The sequence below is a fragment of the Adiantum capillus-veneris genome, chromosome 30 (genome assembly GCF_014529385.1).
Source record: "Adiantum capillus-veneris isolate H3 chromosome 30, ASM1452938v2, whole genome shotgun sequence".
Classification (NCBI taxonomy): Eukaryota; Viridiplantae; Streptophyta; class Polypodiopsida; order Polypodiales; family Pteridaceae; genus Adiantum; species Adiantum capillus-veneris.
Genome location: NC_140960.1, coordinates 78,586,279 through 78,609,155, shown reverse-complemented (window position 1 = coordinate 78,609,155; position 22,877 = coordinate 78,586,279). Strand labels below are relative to the sequence as shown.

The 22,877-nt window shown below is 42.0% G+C and overlaps 1 protein-coding gene across 4 annotated transcripts; it reads left to right on the top strand.

Annotated features, from left to right (window-relative positions):
* The first annotated feature begins 8,020 nt into the window (after positions 1 to 8,020).
* Positions 8,021 to 10,274, top strand: LOC147418261 (BTB/POZ domain-containing protein At1g63850-like). Of its 4 annotated transcripts, none has more exons than XM_086506747.1 (4): positions 8,021 to 8,354; positions 8,455 to 9,405; positions 9,828 to 9,978; positions 10,071 to 10,274. In XM_086506747.1, the coding sequence occupies exons 1-3, from the start codon at positions 8,036 to 8,038 to the stop codon at positions 9,914 to 9,916; spliced, it is 1,359 nt and encodes a 452-aa protein (XP_086362873.1). In that variant the 5' UTR covers positions 8,021 to 8,035; the 3' UTR covers positions 9,917 to 9,978; positions 10,071 to 10,274. The 4 variants fall into 4 exon arrangements, with proteins under 4 accessions (XP_086362873.1, XP_086362872.1, XP_086362875.1 ...); XM_086506749.1 differs by having other exon boundaries at positions 8,156 to 8,354; positions 8,432 to 9,405; XM_086506746.1 differs by lacking the exons at positions 9,828 to 9,978; positions 10,071 to 10,274 and having other exon boundaries at positions 8,455 to 9,546.
* Positions 10,275 to 22,877: the final 12,603 nt, after the last annotated feature.

Genomic DNA, 22,877 nt, shown 5'->3' with positions numbered 1-22,877 from the left:
TGACAATGGTGTTGTAACTATTACATTTGCAAAGTTTAACAATCAAGTGATTTTGCCTATGATCTGTACAATTGTCATTGATTTACTTTCATCAATTTACTTTTGTCAGTTTTGTATCTTTATTCTGCAAACAATACTATGGATGATGGAGTTAATGGTTATATTGTCTTGTGGGTGACTACTTTGGGTCTATACCTAAGCTTGCAGTTTCTTTCAAAGGTGAATCTGGGCTTATCTTGGATTCATTTAGGTTTACTCTATTATTGAAACATTCAATATGGTTGATGGGTGGATGCCCTGCCACCAAAAATTTTTACTCTCAGATGTCGCTATAAGCGTCGCTATATAAGGCTCTGTAGCGTCGCTATGAACGTCACTATAGGTAGCCTGTAAGCATCGCTATATAGCGACGTTCCCGTATTGACGCTATTAGCGACGGTCTTAGTGACACCGAGGAGAATAAAAACCCAATGTATTTCCATCACTAACAGCGTCACAAGTGCACACAACCTCTTGTAGTGCCGTTGGACCGTGAGAAGAAGGAGTGGGCTCGAGAGATAGAAGAAACGGTCGCACGGAAGCTCTACATACAAGAGGACCCAAGAAGATACAATCGTGGAGAAAGAGAATAGAGGTAAGCTCTTTGAACAACCCACCCCATGCTATTGTCTTAAACACACATACATTAGGATAGACCAATGGAAAAATTGCATACCTCTTGCATATTTGTAGACGGTGCTTGCTTTTTTGCCTCACTTTACTTGTTTGATTGTTCGCGGTAATGCTTGAGAAAGTGTGATTAGCTTATGGTTAGCAAATAATTAGCTTGTGAGTGTAATTATAAAAATAGCAAAAAGAGAGAGAAAAAGCGAGAATAGTTTAGATTTAATGGACAATGTTTAAATTAGTGTTAAAGTAGATAGAAGAAAAAAATGATTGCTTCTTTCTTTTGGTTGTCTAATGTTAAGTTAGTGTTCTATTAGGATAAAAATTGCTAGACTTAAAAGATTTTAATTTTCCAATAAAAAAGTAAACCAAAAAAGTTAAACATTAAACGAAAGGCCAAAAAAATATAAGAAAGAGAATGGATAAATAAAAATAGAGATAGAAAGAGGAAAAGATATATATAGAGAGAGAGAGAGAGATAGAGAGAGAGAGGGGGGGGGGGGAGATAGAGGGAGGGAAAGAGGGAGAGATATAGAGATAGAGAGGGAGAGGGAAAGAGGGCTTTAAAGAAGGAGAGATAGAGGGAGGGAAAGAGGGGGGGATAGAGGGAGGGAAAGAGGGAGAGGGAGAGGGAGAGGGAAAGAGGGCTTTAGAGAGAGAGAGAGAGAGAGAGAGAGAGAGAGAGAGAGAGAGGGAGAGGGAGAGGGAGGGGGAGAGATAGAGGGAGAGAGATAGAGAGGAAAAGAGGGAAAGAGGGAGAGATAGACATATATATATATAGAGAGAGAGAGTTAGAGAGAGAGGGAGGGGGGGAAGGGAGAGATAGAGAGAAAAGGCGATAGAGGGAGAGAGGTAGAGGGAAAAGGGGGAAGAGAGGGAGAGTGATAGATATAAAGAGGGAAGAGGGAGAGAAAGAGATAGAGAGGGAGAGGGAGAGAGGGATTAAGAAAGGGAGAGAGGTAAAGAAAGAGATCACTAGGAGTACAAAATCTCCTATTGCTCTCTCTCTCTACTCTATTGCCCTCTTACACCTCTCTATGTCTCTAAAAAGAGAGTGTCACCTCTCTATGTCTCTAAAAAGAGAGTGTTTGCCCTCTTACACCTCTCTATGTCTCTAAAAAGAGAGTGTAGCGATAGAGTAGAGAGAGAGAGCAATAGGAGATTTTGTACTCCTAGTGATCTCTTTCTTTACCTCTCTCCCTTTCTTAATCCCTCTCTCCCTCTCCCTCTCTATCTCTTTCTCTCCCTCTTCCCTCTTTATATCTATCACTCTCCCTCTCTTCCCCCTTTTCCCTCTACCTCTCTCCCTCTATCGCCTTTTCTCTCTATCTCTCCCTTCCCCCCCTCCCTCTCTCTCTAACTCTCTCTATCTCCCTCCCTCTTCCCTCGTCTTACACCTCTCTATGTCTCTAAAAAGAGAGTGTAGCGATAGATAGTTAGTGATTAGAGCTTAGGTTTTATTCTTCTCTACCTAAGGAGAGATGCACTACTTTAATCTGTGAAAGGTTGGAGTTGTTCATTGCATTAGGGTAAGTGGGACTGGGATTTATTATCTCGGTTGGCATGCCTGTTTACACACTTCGAGGGTCACCATCGAGAACTATGTTCTTGATAATTTAGACTTGCCTACGGCTTACCATTATTGAGCTTTTAGCAAGCTCGATAGAAACCGGTGTCAACTTAGCACTATTAAACCCACTCCACTACTATTTGCAATAAACAATATTATAAACCACGCGTGTAGTTACTTGAGTGCTTTCTTTTGAAGGGTAAGAGAAGTAGTAACCGAAGCTTTTAATCTCTATCTATCTCTACCCTCTCTATATATAAGTCTAGGTATAAAGAGAGGATTGGATTGATGCATATAGCAGTATGCATATTAGATATAGCTTTAGGTCCTGATACTTATCAACATGTATTGTAGATGTCAGACGAGAGACCATATGGTGGGGAGAAGCCATCACAGAGTCTTCTTTTGGTTGGTTCACGTCCCATATGGGCTCCCATCCAGGGTGGACATTGCCTCCAATGGGGGTCTGAATCTTGAGACGGTAAGTCCAAACAAAGACATTAAGCTCATTTGTAGCTAGTTTTTTGTGAGCATGAGTGTAGGTTTCTCTTTGATATTTGCAGACATCGCCCTCCTACACCTTCAAAGGTGCCGGTCCATCTACCCAAGTTCCTCCACCAATGGTAGATTCAAACCTCCAAGGGGCACTCTCTTTATGAAACAAGTACCTCCGTTCGACGGAGGGATTGTTTGGCCGTTACACTCGGTAGCATCTTTCAGCCTACGGCCTTTCTCAGTAGTCCATGCGAAGGGAGAGCCAGGGAGGGACTCCCTACTGCCAGAGCTTCTCACCGATGACACCTCCTTCTACAGTCCCATGCACCTTACCCACCTACTCTTCTTCCATCGCAGGGTTCCACTCTCCTTCCATCGCAGGGTCCCACGCCACTCCATTCCACTCTTGTTTGACCCAAGCATTGTCGACACACTTCTTCTGGCAGTGCGAGCCGACATTCATCTCAGGAGAGCGAGCGCCGACAAAGGCGGAGCGGCAGGGGATCATGTGGCTTCGCTTGTTTTGGTAGTGAGGGGGAGACAAAGTCCCCTATTTCAGATCATGCCACCCCAGACGCAGAGGATAAGGAACTAATGCACCGGTGCCAGACACGCATGGGCGCTACTATAAAGTAAAGTATGGCTGGGAAGGGACTTTGGGATAACACGGGACAAGGCGTTTCGATGCCATCTTCATATTCTTATACACTCGCCGTATAAGAATTGTTTTGCAAAGTTCAGAGATCAGTAGCCCGATCATGCACACTACATCAAGAACACGTTGCATGCTCGATTCCCAAATGTCCTCAATGAGCAATTTTCGTCACAGTGGTTGGAGGGATACTTTTTCTTTTTTGAAAAACAAGCAGTCCAATGTACGGCATGCAGTGGCCAGCTAGGTTAGAGATCCAGACATGAGCTATCATGGAGGCAACATGGTAGATGCGGAGTGGGAGTGGGCCATGTAGGAAAAGGGCAAACAAGCTATAACAAGCTCATCCTACAGACAACAACGCGAAGCTCGGGCCAGACAAACTCTCACACACTATGATTCGGGAGGCAAAGCAACTTTGGTAAGTGTGGTTAATTTGAAACCTAAACCGGTTTTTAAAAATTTTAGTTAATGAATTTCTTTGGTTATTGCTAACTTAGAAAAATATCACTCTATGTCGACCACTCAGAGAGAGGGTCAAGTTCTGGGAGAGGCACACAAAATTCAAAACTTGGCTATGATTGTTGGAGAATCATCACATCTCTCGCAAGAAATTTGACTCAGCGATTGGATCTCTACAGGCGGTAAGTTTAGAAAAATCATATTATATTAATTGTTTTCAGTTGTTAATTTGTTTAATTTGATTTTGGTTAATGTAGAGTCAAGGCGATCAAACGTACGTGCATGTGGACAAGGAGGAGGACTTGAACAGATAGAAAATTATTTGTAGTCCTCTCTCAAAGTCCCAATGTGGCACAAAGAAAAACTCTATGAGCATATGTATACACAATTGAACTAAAATACCATCTTTTTTTTTCTTTTGCAAAACTCACAATTGTGAGTGAACTATATTGAACAGCCGAAAAAATTACAAGGTTTTGTCATGCTCATGTTAAACCATGACAACATCCAGGAATCCTAATTACAACGGCTATTAGGGCAGCCACTCCTACCAATGGCCAAGGTTTGCCCCCGTCCATGGTATTCCGTCTGCTAACAACAAGGCACAAGTAGTCCTAGACCAATCCTCCAAGTGATGCTTGCGCCCGAGTGCCCATATTAGCACTTTGCTTTCCTATATAATTTCTGTGAAGCTTGCCACCTCAAATCCTCCTTAAAAAACACAGCGGTTCCTTGTTTTCCATACGTTATGAAAGAAGAAGTATCTGACAATCTGAGTGCTGACGAGGAGTGCAAGACTACCTGAGTTTTTACCTCCAAAGCATAGGTCAGTCTTGAAAAAACTAAATTTCCATGTTCTCTGGACCCACTTGCATACTTTCCCTGCGAGGCCTTTTATAGTTGGGCAGTCCATGAAAAGGTGGGTCAGATCTTCACTAGTCAACCTGCACCCCGAGCATCAATTTGACCCAATCCCTCTCTCCTGAATCTTCACCCCCGTCGGTAGAGCACCCCAAATAACCTTCCATAAGAAAACCTTCATGTACTGTGGAACCTTTGGCTTCCATATGTTCTCCATTACATGCTCCCACCTTTCCTCCGGCCATTGCTTTTTCCATAGCTTATTAAGGGGGCCAGCCCAATTCTTCTTTTGCATCATTGTCTGATAAATGATTTTAGTATGGGGTTTCCACAAGAGACTGCTTTCGGGCCATTTCCAGGCTTTCCAGTCCAACTCGAGTCACAGATTAGCATCACTAGATTGTCAAGTTCTTTCATCACTTTGTGGACAAGCAAGACCTCCAAGCTATTGAGTTGGTATTGGGCCATCATAAGGTCGATGGTTTTCCAACTCTTGTTGACACCGTCCCAGAAGTGCTCAAGTCGGATCTGACCCTTATTTTTCAACTTCCTTGCTGTCTCAATCCAATAGGGAGTTTGTGGCGGGTCTACAACTTTGGAGAGCCAGGGGGACCAATGTAGGATGGAGTTCTTGAAGTATCTGGCTTCTTCCCCCCACTTTAAGACTCCTGCGACTCTATTGCATTTTCTTACCAATTCTCCTGAGCTTCCCCCCAGTCTTAAGGTAGACCACGCTGGGGCAAGCAGCTTGTCATGAACCTCCACCCCTCTCCACTTTCCTCCCTTCGAGCCAAGTTTAGCTGCTTCTATCATATCTCTGATCATAACTGCCCAAACTTGATCCTGTCTAGCCAAGGAAACAACAAATTTGGTGCAACAAGCTTTTGCATGGGTCACAGGGTTAAGAATCTCGAGGCCTCCTTGATTCCCCGGCCGAGCAACCAATTCCCAACTGGCCCATTTCCATGGCCTGGAAGATTTCGTGTTATTTTTCCATAAAAATGTTTTTACTGGTTTTAAGAACTCTTTCCAGTGACACTTTGCCATCTTGAGAAGCGGGCTAGTGAAGGCAATATAAGGAATCATGCAGGCATTCATCACTTTTATCCTACTTGGGAATGGGAGAAGAGCATACTCCCACCTACTCATTTTTGTTTTGATTTTTTCAAGCACCCACTCAATCTTTGCTTCTGAGTTACATCCACCCCCAAGGGGGCTCATAGATGTCTAAAGATCTTTCCGTTTGTGACAATCTCCCCTGACCATATAGAGGATCAAATGAGTCATTTTTTGATAGGGAAATCATCCTTGACTTCTCTATATTACACAGGGACCCCGAAGCTACCGAGAACATTTGTACAATCTCCAGAGCTTTCGTGATGACCTGGGGGCACGCCTTCAGGAAGAGGAGAGAATCATCTACAAAAAATTTTGCCAGGAGTTGTCTATTTCCTAGTAAAACAAGGCCTTGCACCTCCCCGCATTCAGCACTAGCTTCGAGCGTCGTGATTAGAGGATGTGATCCTATGGCGAAAAGTAGGGGGGCAAGAGGGCATCCATGTTTAATAGACCTTTTAACCTCAAAAGATCCCACAATTCTACCGTTAAATAGGAGCTCTAACTGGCTTCCAACCCCCATCGAACCATCCAATAGAGGCGCGGCCCAAAGCCTAGAGCTTCCATGATGGCTTTTATATATGTCCATGTTATTCTGTCATAGGCCTTGTCCAGGTCCAACTGCGGCAAAATGCACTCCTGCTTTGTGACAATTGCGTATTCTATGCCCACCATTGTTGCCAAGATGTTATCGTATATGGACCTTTCTTTAATGAAACCATGTTGAGGGGGGGAGATGATCTTGGTTAGTAAGGGGGCTAGTCTGAGGGCCACTGCTTTAGCTATAATTTTGTAGGCCACCGACATCATCGTTATAGGGCGCCAATGTTGTAGTTTAGAGCAGCAGATCTGTTTTGGGATGGGCTTGATAAGCCCTCTCTTCACACTTGTCTCCATCGACCCTTCGACCATGGGCTTTATTGGCCAAACTTGTGATTGGGGCCTTGAGGTCTTCCCAGAATTCTGCATAGAATTCCACCGTCATCCCATCCCAACCAGGGGACTTTTCCTTGCCAAGGGCTTGCAATGCTAGTAAACATTCGTCTTCGGAAAATGTTCGTTCCAAGTTATTAGCTTCTAAGTGGGGAATTTCCTTTTTAACACTCTGTAGCAAGGTCCCTCTGGCTTCCTCCACTTCTTGGGACTGGGTCTCCGACCGTCCAATGATTTGACTGAGATAGCTCAGCATCATACCAGCCATTTCATCCTCGTTATGAACTGCTGTCCCTTTCTCATCATCGAGCGAGCGGACATGGCCCCGGCTCTTCTTGATTTTTAGAGCCCTAAAAAATTGAGCTTGATTGGAGACTTCCGGTTGCAAATAAACCTCCCTAGAGAGAAGTCTAGCCTTTTTGATATCTTCTACCTGCTCATTAGCGAGGTTCGATTTGGCTGCAAGCCATCGTTTGTGTTCGCCCTCAGTAGCATGCCCATTGGCTTTTATAGCGGTAAGCAATTGTACCTCCGCTGAAAGATGCAACAGGTGATCCTCCCTAGCTTTCTTGATTCGGGGGCCCGAGGTTTTGATTGCTTTCTCGATACCATCTTATAAGAACTTTTTTAAATAGTTGATCTTTTGCACTTTAAATTGTCAAGGTAAGTTATATTCAAATTCTATTGTTTACGCTTTTCCAAAAAACAATTGATGTTTCATACGTTTTATGCAAGTCAAAAAAAAGATGCTCATTTGGGTCACCCACAATTGGGTGCCTCAAATGAGCACTTTTATTTTTGAATAAGTCTCTAAGGGTAATATCCGTGATGATAGGCATGGCAATTATATGTGATAATAGATGCAAAAAATTATCCGCATCTATTACCGCACTTATTGTTGACAAACCATTGTCGAGGCTATTATCGCATCGATTACCGCACACACAATTTTTTCTCTCTCCTTTCCCATTTGTTATTCCGCGACGTTTCTCAATTTCTCCTCTAGGGTTAAAGTGTTGTCTCCGGGTCTGGAAAGGTGTAGGAGCTAAGTTGACCAACCCGTGGATGCCACGACTTGAAGATATCCCATTGTGAGCGACTTGGGTTGGCAGTCTGAACGGCCCGACACGTAAGTATGCTAAGTGAGGGTTTTAGAGGCCTTTCGCACAAGCTGGGATTAACCCCCCCTCCTAGCTTTTGCATGGACGGGCAGTGTAAACCCTACCATCCCCACCTAAACTCCACCAAAATTGGCAGACTTACAATCTGTGTGCAAGGTTATGCCATTGGCAGAATGGTTCAATGTGTGCAAATGCTTGCCTAGCTTTTGGAGGGGTCAACAATGCCTTATATGCTGGGGTTTGCCTCTCACTCATTTTGGTGGACATGCAGGATGGAGTGGAAGCCCAATATGGAGCAGGAGCTGGGGAAGGCAGATGTGGTGGTACGTGTATACCCTCGACCCTCAGCTCGCACTCAGGAGGACCCGTTGCTCGTCCTACCTCTCCACTCTCGCGTTCTCTCTGCCCGCTCCTCCTTTTTTGCGGCTCGTCTCTCTCAGCGATGGCACTCCTCTTCAGGACGACGGACCCTCGACAGGTTTGTCTCTTCTTCATCTTTAGTACCCTTTCCTCTGTGCGTTATTTGTCCTCCTGAATACTTCCGCTCACAAGCAGTAAAGACAACCCTGCTGACCCAGCCATTGATGATGCGGAGCTCTTTGGGATCGATATCGTCGCTCCCTGCTCTTCTGCGGTTCCCACCTACAAGCGGTGCATCAATCTCGTGTATGTGCAACGCAAGGACATGATCTCATGCCGCCATTTCTCGGGTGTTGAAGATGCCTTGCACATGCTTCGCATTGCTGCAGAGTTGCTCTTCGAGGACTGTATAGATGCGTGTATGGAGTATTTGGATATGTTGTGTTCATGGACTCCTGATGAAGAGGAATCGATCAGATCAACTCTCTCTACCTTGCAACTCGCCCATATCCACCCAGACCTTGCCCGACGTCTATCCTTCCCTCAAGCTGTCCCCACAGATGAGCCTACCATCATCCTTAGGCGTATGCTGGTGCATGCTCTCAAAGCCTCAACCACAAAAGCCTTTGATCTGCATGCTTTTCAAGCCTGGATCACTCCAAAGGTGAAAGCTATTGATCCATCCAAGCCCATACCTGAATCTACTATTCTGCTAGCATGGAATACTCACGTTGATACAATCAGGACTGTGGTGAATTTCCAGCTGGGATACAATTACCAGGATGGAGACATGGCAATTTCAAGGCTGCTTTGGCTTTTTGACATTCTTGTGACCTTACGAGCTGCTGATTCTGTAGTCAGAGTTTTTGCCAAGGATACTGGCTTGTCGTCCTCATTAACAGTTTTCTTCAACAAGGGCTATGACAACTTAAGTTTGAACGGAATACTTGGTCGCAAATTTGAAAGCCTCCTGAGTTGCATGCTGGATTCAGTAGTAAAAGGTCAGGTTCTCCTGTCGCAAACTGACCGCTTAACCCTTACCAGAACTTGGCTGCCAGTGTGCAACACGAGGTCTGGATTAGGCACTCGTATGAAAAGTTTGATAGACAGCTTGCCGGTAGTGGATAGAGAACAGTTTTATAAAGATTGCTTGGATCCCAACCTTCAAGGTAAAAACAATTTAGTTTCTTCGTTTCCGTCATGGGTGGGCATGCTTAGAAAAGCACAATCTCACCTTGGTGGAGGATGCAACATTGTACTTGTTAACAATGATAGTGCTTATTGAATGAGACAAAGTATGGTTACAAATTGTTTGTGTTGTGGCCACGATGAGTCATACGTGCTTTTTCTGTGCACTTTTTGTATCCAAAGGTGGTGGTTTGCTGAGCTGTTGTATCCCGAAGACTGGTGTTAGTGGCATCGTCGTGCACTTTTAGGTTCAAAGCTGGTTGTGGTTTGACTTCTTGTATCCTGTATAACTTTGGCTCTATTGTTAGGGAAAAATAGTATGAAAAAGGTTTGTCCTTTAGATTTGCAACAAGACAGTTGAGCAGGGAAGTTTACTCAAGGCTTCTTTGATCCTGTGATATAGTTTCCAAGATTGACAGACGCAGAAGCTTGCCGTACTCTGTGCTATCATCTGGACGCCTATACAGCGCCAAAGCACTTGGGATGAAGTGAAGAAAGAACAAGAAGGGTCTATGAGAAGGATAGAACCCTATATGCAATGTTTTTGGCAACAAGTGAGGGTCTTACTCAAATATAAATGCAATTTTATTGCCTCTTTTTGTACGCTTTCAGGATCATTACCTGATTAAATTCTTTACCATTGCAGTGGATTCATGCCACAACTTCACAAGACTTGTTTCAGCAGCATCTCGCTGAAGCAATGGCAGAGAAGTTGAGATGGACTCACAGAAAGCTTGTAAGGCTAGAAGGTAAAGAGTCAATTTCTGGGAGAGGAGAAGGACCTTTCTTGAAATGGCTTGGGATTTTGATGTTGCTTTTATGTGTGGTGACAATCTCTCACATTGCAACTTGGGGATTTGGGTAAAGCTGCTGTCTACTTGATGGTGCTTGTTATCAGTGTGGCATCACAAGAAGATTTAGAAAATTTCTCATGTAGGAAAAGGGAGCCTTTTCCAGTATTTTTCATTCAATGCATAATATCATGAGCTTCTGCTCGGGAGGCACCGCATACCTAGCTAGGTACAATTGGGGGTATGGTCCCGGTGGCTAGCTAGGTATGCTGTGCCTCCCTCACAGAGGCTCATGATGTTGAGGTAAGTCATAAGGTGGGAATTATTGTGAGAATCTGTCCAAAACTTCTTGTGCATTTTAGTGAAAGTTTTTGACTTTAATGAAGGCTCCCTTGTTGAAATGATTCTTGCATACCTTGGTAGTAATAGTTTAGTGCCAAAAAATCAAGTATTTGGTCGGACACAAATTTCACAAAGCATGCCTCAACCTTCACGTTATAGGAAAAGGAAAAGTCATTGACCAAGCTAGCTTCATGTTAGTTTGAAAAATCTAGTTTAAAAAAGCTGTGACTGGCCCTCTCCCGTGCCTGACTTCAGTTCCGACTACTTTGGCGGTAAGTTGTAACCGTTTAAAACTTTTGGAACCTACTGATACGTAGTTTGATTTCCTCAAATTTAGCCTCTGTTAAAAGCTATTAAAATCTGATGGTCCCTTCATCACATGACTTTGGTAAATTTCATGGAGAATGCGTAGTACATGTACTTCAATGATTGAATGCAAACAAGATAAGAGTATGAGAACATGGAGGTGATTTGGAAATGCACACTGCGGGTGAACTCATCCTAGCGATTCTTGATAAAGATTGTCTCACGTAATGTTAAAAGGGATCAATGCTACTTCAAAATTTTCTTGTCTATTGTCTTGGATTTGTACAAATAATTTTGATGTGGCTCATCTTAAAGAACATACATTACAAAATGGTATTGTTTCTTCTTTTGAATACGAGTACAAAATTGTCATGGGTAGCTCTTCTTCTTTATCTAGTACTATGACTCATGTAAAAGAGTCCCTACAACTTGAGATGTTTTTGAATCATCCGTCAAGTAGATGTGTTATTATTAAGGGACGTTGGCAAGACTCATACATTCATAGTTTCACTATTTATGGAGCTAACAGCAATAGGGTTACAGAGAAACACACACAATTTGGAGAAGACAAAGGAAGCTCAAGGCACACAACAAAGAGTATATTACTTAGTGTGCAAAAGAAATATAAGTTAACCCTAGAGTGATGGACGTATATACAATGCATGGGGGGAAAATCTCTTCATGAGGGAAAAAATGGCCCAACAGTCCCTAGTGTGTTCACACACATCACTGGTAACAAATCCCCCTTGGGAGTGATGCAGTGAAAGGGAGTTGTCACATAGAGTATAGGGAAATGCCATGCCTTGAGGACATGATCGGTCCACAAAGGGGAATAACCCCAAAGCTTTGCGGAAAGCTTCAAACTTCTCGCAAGACAATGCCTTTGTGAAAAGATATGCAAGGTTGTTTTGTGTTGGCACATAAGCCAAGCTGATCTTTCCTGGTGAGAGCCTCTCACTTACATAGTGGTAATGCACCTCAATGTCCTTTGTGCAAGCATGAAAAACTAGGTTCCTCATAGATGCCAATGCGCTCTGACTATCAGTGTAGATGGTGTTGGCACTGTCAATGTCCAACACCCAAATCAGCCATAAGGCATCTAAGCTATACACACTCAACTGTAGCTGTGAAGATTGCTCTGTACTCAGCCTCACAATTGGAACTGGCCACAGTAGGTTGCTTCTTGCCCAACCATGATATGCATGAACTATCGAGCATGAAACAAAAACCACTCGTGGACACTCGCGTCTCATAACAACCAACCTTATCTGAGTCCTAAAAAGCATGTAAATCTGGCGGCAATGATTCTCCCTTTGGATAAAATAACCCAAGATATAAAGTCACTCAAGTAGCGAAAGATCTGCTTGACAGCCTACCAATGCTTAGACAATGGAGTTTGCATAAATTTGCTGACATGTGAGACTACAAATTGAATATCCAGCCTTGTGTTGCATACATAATTAAGGCATCCAACAATAGTTTGGTGAAGAGTGTTATTGGCAGGGTCACCAACATCATGAAAACTCAATTTCAAACTTGTTTCAATGGGAATGGCAAAGAAAAGGGAGAAGGGTGTCAAGGTCTTCTTGCGTATGGTGTGGCAATGAATATGTAGAAGAATGTAGGTTATTGTTTCACAAAGTATATCAAGCCATACCAACCAACAAAGAAATCACACACAAGTTTTCAACCTTGTTTATATATGAGAGATGCCTAGTTGCCATGCAGAGTCCAAGGGGTCAGCGAAAGGTTGCATAGGCTTTTTTTTTGTGAGAAGGTCCTAAATCATTGCAACAAGCGATCCGACGGGATAGACAAAAAGCTCAAGAACCGACTGCAATGAGAATGGCCAGCTAGTGACTCGGACCACACAATCCACTCCGAAGTCCCTCATTGACCATGGGGGGATAACTCCTACTTCCTTCAGTTTGGGCCCTCAGTCAATTTTGAGTTGTAGCTCTGTTAAACTCCAAATTGTGGTGGAAGTGGAACAAATGTTGGCTACAAGAAAGAGTACACTAAAGAGTGTGAAAATCACACTAAATGCAACCCAAGTGCAACTACAAGAGAAAAGTCAAAGCAACTTGGGGATTTGGGTAAAGCTGTTGTCTACCGTAAGGAGGGTGCACTCGATGGTGCTTCTTATCAGTGTAGGCATTTTAGTGAAAGTTTTTTACTTCAATGAAGGCTTTCTTGTTGAAATGATTCTTGCATACCTTGGTAGTAATAGTTTAGTGCCAAAAAATCAAGTATTTGGTCAGACACAAATTTCACAAAGCACGCCTCAACCTTCATGTTATAGGAAAAGGAAAAGTCATTGACCAAGTTAGCTTCACGTTAGTTTGAAAAATCTAGTTATAAAAAAGCTGTGATTGGCCCTCTCCCGTGCTTGACTTTAGTTCCAACTACTTTGGCGATAATGAGTGTTCGAGAAAAATTATTTTCACAAACATTCAAAAATCCCTCCAAGACAAATCTGAACCGGAAATTTTACAATACTAGCCGGTATTTTTGCAAAATTACACTATTTTCCATGTATTTTAAGCGGAATTTTCTCCTTCTTGCCCTCCCCTCAACCGGCTGCTTTGATTTTGCAACCAGCTCTAGGCTAAGCTAAGGCACACTTTTCCCGAAGACTAGCGGTAACCCATTTAAGACTTTTGGAACCTACTGATACGTAGTTTGATTTCCTCAAATTTAGCCTCTGCTAAAAACTATTAAAATCTTATGGTCCCTTCATCACATGAATTTGGTAAATTTCATGGAGAATGCGTAGTACATATACTTCAATGATTGAATGCAATCTATGGAGCTAACAACAATAGGGTTGCAGGGAAACGCACACAATTTGGAGAAGAGCTCAAGGCACACAACAAAAAGTATATTACTTAGTGTGCAATGGAAATATAAGTTAGCCCTAGAGTGATGGACGTATATACAATGCACGGGGGGAAAACCTCTTCATGAGGGAAAAAATGCCCCGACAGTCCCAAGTGTGTTCATACACATCACTACCACATGTATATGATAACAAATCCCCCTTGGGAGTAATGCAATGAACGAGAGTCGTCACATAGAGTATAGGGAAATGCCATGCCTTGAGGACATGATCAGTCCACAAAGGGGAATAACCCCAAAGCTTTGCGGAAAGCTTCAAACTTCTCGCGAGACAATGCCTTTGTGAAAATATCTGCAAGGTTATCTTGTGTTGACACATAAGCCAAGTTGACCTCTCCTTGTGAGAGCCTCTCCCGTACATAGTGGTAATGCACCTCAATGTCCTTTGTGTAAGCATGAAAAACTAGGTTCCTCACAAATGCCAATGCGCTCTGACTATCAGTGTAGATGGTGTTGGCACTGTCATGTCCAACACCCAAATTAGCCATAAGGCATCTGAGCCATACACACTCAACCATAGCAAGACTGCTCTGTACTCAGCCTCACAACTGGGAGTGGCCACAGTAGGTTGCTTCTTGCTCAACCATGATACGCATGAACTATCGAGCATGAAACAAAAACCGCTCGTGGACACTCGCATTTCATAACAACCAACCCTATCTGAGTCCAAAAAAGCATGTAAATCTGACGGCAATGATTCTCCCTTTGGATAAAATAACCTAAGATATAAAGTGCCACTCAAGTAGCGAAAGATCCGCTTGACAGCCTGCCAATGCTTAGACAATGCAGTTTGCATAAATTTGCTGACATGTGAGTATGCAAATTGAATATCCATCCTCGTGTTGCATACATAATTAAGGCATCCAACAACATTTTGGTAAAGAGTGCTATTGGCAGGATCATTAACATCATGAAGGCTCAATTTCAAACCTGTTTTCATGGGAATGGCAAAGAAAAGGGAGAAGGGTGTCAAGGTTTTCTTGCATATGGTGTGGCAATGAATATGTAGAAGAATGTAGGTTATTGTTTCACAAAGTATATCAAGCCATACCAACCAACAAAGAAATCATACACAAGTTTTCAACCTTGTTTGTATATGGGAGATGCCCAGTTGCCATGCAGAGTCCAACAGGTTAGCGAAAGGTTGCATAGGCTTTTTTTTTTGTGAGAAGGTCCTAGATCATTGCAAGAAGCTACTAGGAGAGCTAGACAAAAAGCTCAAGAACTGTACCGACTGCAATGAGAATGGCTAGCTAGTGACTCGGACCACACAATCCACTCCGAAGTCCCTCATTGACCATAGGGGGATAACTCCTACTTCCTTCAGTTTGGGCCCTTAGTCAATTCTAAGTTGTAGCTTTGTTAAACTCCAAATTGTGGTGGAAGTGGAACAGATGTTGGCTACAAGAAAGAGTACACTAAAGACTGTGAAAATCACACTAAATGCAGCCCAAGTGAAACTACAAGAGAAAAGTCAGAGCAAGTGGAAGATAGAGCGAACATCTTCAACTACAGCAGTGCTTCAAGGGCAATTGAATGAGCTTCAAATAATGAAAGACAGCATGGATGGAGGAGGGTGTGGTGCACCAGATTTTGTGGTGATGGTAATTGACGCAAAGATCATTGCTCTCTCAAGTGCATTGATAGCTCTTGGGGCTGATGCAAGCAACTCAAATATTAGAGATGATGTTGATCGTATAGAGGTATGCATCAAGATCGATACATTATGTATTAAAATTAAAACCTTGCATTTAGGTTTTTAAGTGCAATGTAAGTACCATGTGAACTTCCTGGGTGGTTCATAGAGTTTTGGGATAGTAGCCGACAAGTACAACTCTCAATATTTAGCACTTGACTCTGATTATGTTTTACATGGTACTTTCCACAAGTGCAAATGAAGTTTTTTTGGTACTTAACAAGGCACAAGCAGATAGAAATACTCAAATTCCTCTATTTATCAAGGATTAAATATGTCATGGTACTTTATATAAGTACCAATGAAGCCATATGGGTGCTTCACAAAGCCTAGGGATGGTAGAAATGAGGTAGAGCTCTCAAATTCCACCATGTGATTGTGATTATATACACCATGGTACTATTTGTAGCAACCAATGAGGCATTGTTGGTGCTTCATAGAGCTTATAAATGGTAGGAAATAAGTAGAACTCTCAAAATCCACTATTTGAATGTGATTGAGTAGATCATGGTACTTTTTGTAAGTACCGATGCAAGCTTATTGCCCAGTGGTTCACAGAGCTTAGTGATGGTGCTGGAAATCATAAAGTCCACCATTAGACTAGGATTAAAGGTACTTTGTGAAGCTAAATAATATGGTAGTTCAAATTTAAGGTACAACCAAGAGTACCCACATAGGCACTTTGTACATATTGTTGTATTACTTGATAGATCTTATAGTACCTATCATAAGTACATTGACAAAATATATGCATAATGCCTTTATCTTTCAAAGTACTTTTCATAGGTCGATACTTTGAAAGTACATACACCTTGGTTCTAAAGTACCATACATGTGTTTGTACATTATGAAAGTACGTCTTTTTTTTGTTAAGTACCATGCATGTGTTTGTACATTGGGAAAGTACATATGCTTTTGTTGCAAAGTATCTTTCATACGTGCTTGGTAAGTTATTGTGATTGGTACTCTAATGTTGTCCTTGGTACTCTCATAGGTACGTAGAGTATATCCTTGGTAACTTTTTTGACATGGACTAATATTTACTTATCAAGTGTGGTGCAGAAAAAATGAATTGCCCTGGCAACATCAGAAGCTACATGTGCTGCTCAAGTCACATTTTGTGAGAGCTTGCTTCAGCAAGTGAAGAGAGGTGATTCAATGTTGCTACCTCCACACAGCTGGCAAGCATGGGAATCACTCACAGGCCAAAGTGATTGTTCCAGGAGCATGTGCTACATGTGGTTTAGGCTTTGTGGCTTCCAAAGTAGTGTGTGTGTGTATACACTAGCATGTGGCGATGCATACAATGCTTTGTGTTTTTCTGGATGGGCTGGGTCAGAGAAAGAATGTGCCAACCCCTCCTCTAAGCAGAGTATTCCAGAATCGGAAAAGTCGATGCTTGTGCATAATGGTTGGTTTTCTATTCTCCAGGTTTGTCGAGATTGATAGAGTTTGTTAGAATGCAAGAAACTTTTTCAGATTGCACAAGATACGACATGGCGTAGTTACAAGTTCCAGTCATATGCCATCTGTGGTAACTGGACGCCCACACCATGGATACAAACATGCAATTTGATGTCAACTCTAACTGGCAAGAAAGACTCATCCTTGGTAAGTGAAAAAACTTTGGCTTGCGAGGAAGGCTCGCATGTGACCAACTGTTGAGGTGGATCCCTTTGAATAGACAGAAGGTGAACTAGAACCTAAGGAAACTGAACCAATGGAATATGTTGATGTTAAGATGACAGATTCTAAAGCGCAAGAGGGGGTGGAAGCGATGCAACGCATGGTTCACTGTGATGCAGATCCAGATTGCCCTGTCTTTCTTTGTGATATGGTGAAGAGGTCAAAGAAGTGAAAGAAACATACTGATGGTAAGTTGTTTTGGCTAGAGGACTTGGCTCCCTACAGGCATTGAATGATTTTTATTGGTGTGCCTCTTTATGGTGCAGCTCGATAGTCCAAAAGACGTGAGCATCATAGATGAACTGCTCAAAGTAGCAATCTAACAAGGCTCAGGATGAGAATGATGGTGAGACCTCCTTTACTCGTGGCTTGTTCAAGAAAAGCATCTCAACATGTAGAGGAAGTTTGTAGGGTCAACCTCATTGATAGTTTCATCTCTATAACTCATGTTCGTGCTCATCAATGTGTAAGTTGCTTGGGTTTTGGTTTTAGGTGGAGATGGAAAAGCGACGAGCGAGGAAGTTCCAAAGTCACTGCCTCATGCGAAGAATTCGTCTAAAAAAAGTACTCCCCTCCAACATTCAGTATTATTTCCCACCCCCAAAGCCTCGTGTTTGCAAGAAACTATGACATTGAAGACACGTCGTGTCTTCACTCTTTTGTAATGACAAGAATCTTTGATTCTTGCTTTTTGAATAAAAAGAAGAATTTTATGTTGGCCTCCATTTCTTTATCTCTCAGTTTATTGCAATTGTCGCTCTTGTTTTGGTTAGAAAGTGCTTAGTTTGTTCGTTTTCAATGTAAAACCCTATTTCTTATAAAGATACCAAAAGAAAAGAGGACTCTCAAATTGTCAGTTGAAGAAATAATAATCATCAGAGATCCACCACCCCATATTCCAGAAACCATCACATCGTTGCCATTTGATATCCCCTCACAAACAGCATTAGTGTTTGATCTTAACAGTGTCCACTGTGCTTCATGGATTGAAGATCCTAATAACAAGGATGTTATGCCGCCTGATCTGGAAAGTACTACGTTTGATCTCATCAACAAAAAGGGGGACAAGTTTGACCGAGACTATGAAGTATTTTTTGCTATATGTATGATTTGTGCATACCACGGAGCAGGAATTGTTGTTCTTCAGGTACCTCTATGTCTCCAAGGATATTGCACAACAGTCTTAGCTTGGGTTGTGGGTTGGACAAATATTTACATCTAGAGTTCAACAATGTTGGACAGAGTGAAAAAAATAATCAAGGTAATTTTTGGGGGGCTTTGTGACTACTTCATAGGATGGGCTGGACAACAGATGTGTGATGTAGCCACATTCAAAATGGTAGGTGGAAAACTAATTTTTTTCAAGAATCTAAATTTTTTGAAGTTGGTTCCATGATAGGGTACAAGAAATGTGTTTGACCAACAACAATCTTTATAAATGCCACTATAATCCTCCTGGTTCCTACCTCATTGTACCTAGCCTAGAGGATCTCCATAGTGAATTCTTACCCAGGGATTTGCAGGAGGTTGTTGCCAAGTGGCATGATGCTACGGATCAGTCATCCAAAGCTTTCACCTTCAATGTGAAGCCTACATCGGAGGATAACTATATTAAAGATGCACTCCAACGAGGTGGAAAGATGACCAGTTATGAAGGATACTTGAAATGGCCACATTTGATGCCTATGGTCTTTGAGCACTAGTATCTCATCCTTGTCACATGAGGGATATTTGTAAAAATCTTATTTAATTTTAGAAAGCCAAGTTTTGTAGCAAACCCTTGTACTGCTAGTTTTGTCATTACAGCTTAACGCTCTCTACAAACCCATGTATATGCCTACTTCCCATGGGGGGTGGGTTTTTTTGGCAACATTTTGAATGCCTCATGTATTGAATGATTAACATGTAAATCATCGGCGACACGAAAGCTAAATTTATAATTATTCCATTGTGTCAGTTTAACATGCCTTGGACTCTAGTTTTTGTGCTTTGGACTCAATTTATGTTGTGGGTAGTGTGTGTTTGGTTGTGGCTCTAAATGGTGTGTGTCATATAGGTAAGTTAAGGCTTACTGGAATGTTGTGTAGTCATTGGAGGCCTCTTGTCATTACAATCATGTTCTATTAGCATTCTAGTACTAGAAAGTAACAATACAAGTACCAAGGACCAAGTACCTGAATGTATGTGAAAACACCCACAATGGTAGTTTAGGTTACCTTATCTACAGACAAATACATGTGAAGAATGATGGGAGACTACCAACATCGGTACTTAAAGTACCTAATTCACAGATATGTTCCATGCATGGTACTTTAAGTATCTAATCTGCATACTTCTACATTGTAGACATGCACTAAAAACCTGTCCTTGGTACTTTGAGACTACTTAGATACCCCCTTTAAGTACCCGAATAAGCAGTTAGGTGCTTGAAACATGAACTGTAGTAAGTTTAAAATTACTTTGAAGTACATATGTTGGTACTTTCAGTAAATGGGTAGATAGATAGTTTGTTGCCATGTAGGTCAGCCTTTGGTGAATATACCTCTAAAGTCAGAGTGTCCAGAACAGAGACTAACGACACGGACAATGCCCCCCAAGCCATTTCCTGCACAAACACAGCCTCTTTTCCTCTGCAATTTGTCTGCAAGAGGGCTGAAAAATTCACTACATTAAAAATGCAGCCAAGAGTCTCTCGATCCCTTTTATAGAGAAAGAGAGGGTCACCCACACTTTACCAACATTAAAACACTACTGCACGTGCCTTATATGATCGCTTAAAATCAACACTCTTGTAACATTTAATGGTCTAAAAACTTATGTGAAGCGGAAATTAGCATGAACATAGTAAGCATTTCATTAGAATAGATTCTTAATGAGAATTACAAGAGTGCTTGGGTGGAGAGAGCAACAAAAAGCATAACACCTAGTTAGATAGCATCAACAATACTTTCAAAAGAGAGAGAAATTAAGTTATTGACAACAGTTGAGGACCGGATTTGCATGGAGCCGGTCCCCCCTCCAAAAGGCTTTGTATTATGGTTTCTCCCATCAAGAGAGACATTGTACAATACAATTCTTTGTGTTCCTTCAAGATTAGCTAGTGCAATGAAGATGAAAGCTTCATGCACTAAGCAAAACACTTAGTAAACACAACTTTAATTATCCCCGTTCTCAGACCCAAGACCTCACACACCTTCGAAGATGGTGAGAGCTAGCAGGGTATGAGAGTAGATTGAGAGGAAGGAGTATCTTACGAGAAAGATGTACATCTCCTCACATAATCACTCATATTAGCATAGATTTAGCTTAGTAATCAGCTTGATAGAGGAGATGAGCATGCATTGAAGCTTGGCTCTTGGTTGGATTTGCATCCACAAGCCAAGAGTGTGTCGATGTAGGCTTCTATCTCACAAGCTTGGAGTAGGTGATGAGCTCTCCATTAAAGCTTGGGAAGAGATAGTCTTCTCTTTCTTCACACATGAGATTGTGTGAGTGTGTGTGTGATAATGCCTTGCAAAAATCAGCCCCCTCTCTCTCTTGGGCGAGCCCTCTTGCTATTTGCTCTTGCTCAGCCCTCATTGGACCTCCCCCAGTCAAGCCTATCACAATTAAGCAGCATAAGTGATAGCCTTCTGACATGTGTCCCCCTTTCCCCTTTTGTGAGAGATTTAGGTAATTTAATAATTAAACTAAACTCTCATTGGACCCCTTTGCCTCCTGGCCAATAGGAATCAGGCAAGCCATTGGGCTCCTGAATGCTCATTGGACCCCTTGGGAGACTGTCCAATAGTCTTCTAGGAGACTTAATTCTCATTGGTTATTTTATTAAGTGTTTTTAAACTAATTAAACTAGATTTACTCTAGCCTAATTCTCATTGGTCCACCTCTAAGGCCATCCAATAGGAATTGGGTACTCCTTGTGGGCATCTGGCTAGGGAGTTGAGATGTGTCCCTAATTCCCTTTGTGTAAAGGGAGCTTGTATGTGTGTGTGTGTGTGTGGCTTTCTCTCTCATCCCCTAGAAGAAAGGCTCGCCCCCTCCCATGTAGGGATATGCAAAGACTTTTTTTTACACACACAAAGCATCCAATTCGCGTAGGTTTGACCTTTGGACATAACCTTTGAATTTTGGAACCTTAGCATTTTGGAAGTCTTAATGGGCTGAACCTTAGGGTCTTTTTAGCCCATTGTTGCACATGGCTCTTTTGCATATGGCCCCCCCTTTGGATCCCTATTTTCCCTCCTTTGGATCCCTACTGTGGCCAGTCTGCTAGCTTAACCAATATTCTATCTTTTTCTCCCCTGGCACTTCCCCACATTAAATGATCAGTTTAATATGAGAAAATCATTTAGGAGAATTAGATATTGATTATTATGACAACTCTAATATCATGTGAGAAGTAGCAATGGGAGAGAGAGAAACACACCACACATAGACAATAGAAAGAGAAAAGTAAGAATCAGAAGGCTACATTTGTGATAGGTGTTTTGGAGGACTCGGGTACAAATAATTGCAGCAAAACATTTTTTTTTAGGCTCAAAGATACAAAGACCTACATCATCATTGGCATGTTGTTGTATACATTTTCATAAACCTCTAGAGATAATTTGCAAGGGTTCCAAAGGTATTTTGATGGATCGAACCAAGTGGGATGCCAACAACACTTTTGGATGGTCAAGAGGTATGTAATAAACATCCTTGGTAGTACCATCAACTAGCTCATAGTAGTAGCCTCAATTTGGAAAAATGTAGTTGTCCAAGAATCTCTTCGAGCTCGTGTTGTTTTGCATTTATTCTTGGAGCATCTACTCCGTCTTTCTTTGTATTCGTGGCAAAGTTGTCACCTACACATAGAGCATCACTAATTACATCATGATGTCCACCATACATAGGCATATCTGATCCTTCATTATCACTTGATTGATCACTTTCTTCATCACTACTATCCAAGGGTTTGATGGTGATATACTCCCGGTTTTAGACATGTGTGTTGTTGAGGCATCGCCTCCAATGTTGTGACATATAAATATGGCAAAAACATGAAAGAGCTATGTAGCAAAGTGCACATTTGTCATTCCTAGAGTGTCTCTTCACACTACACAATGAGCGTGACCCTTCCACTTGCTTGCAATTCCATTTCCTCTCCCTCGTCGCATCAATTGCTTTGGCGTCCCAAAAGCTTCAAGTCATCTCTGAATGGGTGTTTTCATCATGAAATTTATGTTTCAAGAAACTAACCACATCCTTGGCACACTTTATGTGCCATGCATCAGGTTTTAATTTCTCATGTGTCAGAGCCCTTTTGACAATTTCATCGGCCCCAACATGATCTCCTTTGCCATGGCCCAATGCAAAGAAACACCATAGCATCTCAATGCTAGTCAAAGAGTAGTACCTAGATCAATGACACGTCTCAAAGGCTAGGAAAAACAAGAAACTTGAAATCATGTTCAAGAGATCAGAGAAACTAGAATACCTTGACACAAAGAACAATGGTATGGATGCCTTGAATTGAGCAGCACATCTGTCTGACTAGACCCAGCTCCCCTTCAAGGAGTTAAATCCTTGCTCATGTATAGCTACACATTATGCAATTGCATGCAATGCTACACAAACAATGTGTCGTGCTCTTTGTCATCAAAGATGTAAAAATGTATATACTTTAACACCCCGTCAGCCTCGTCTTGAACATAGGTGATGTGCACCAAGATTGTGACTTGGGAAGAGCACCAAT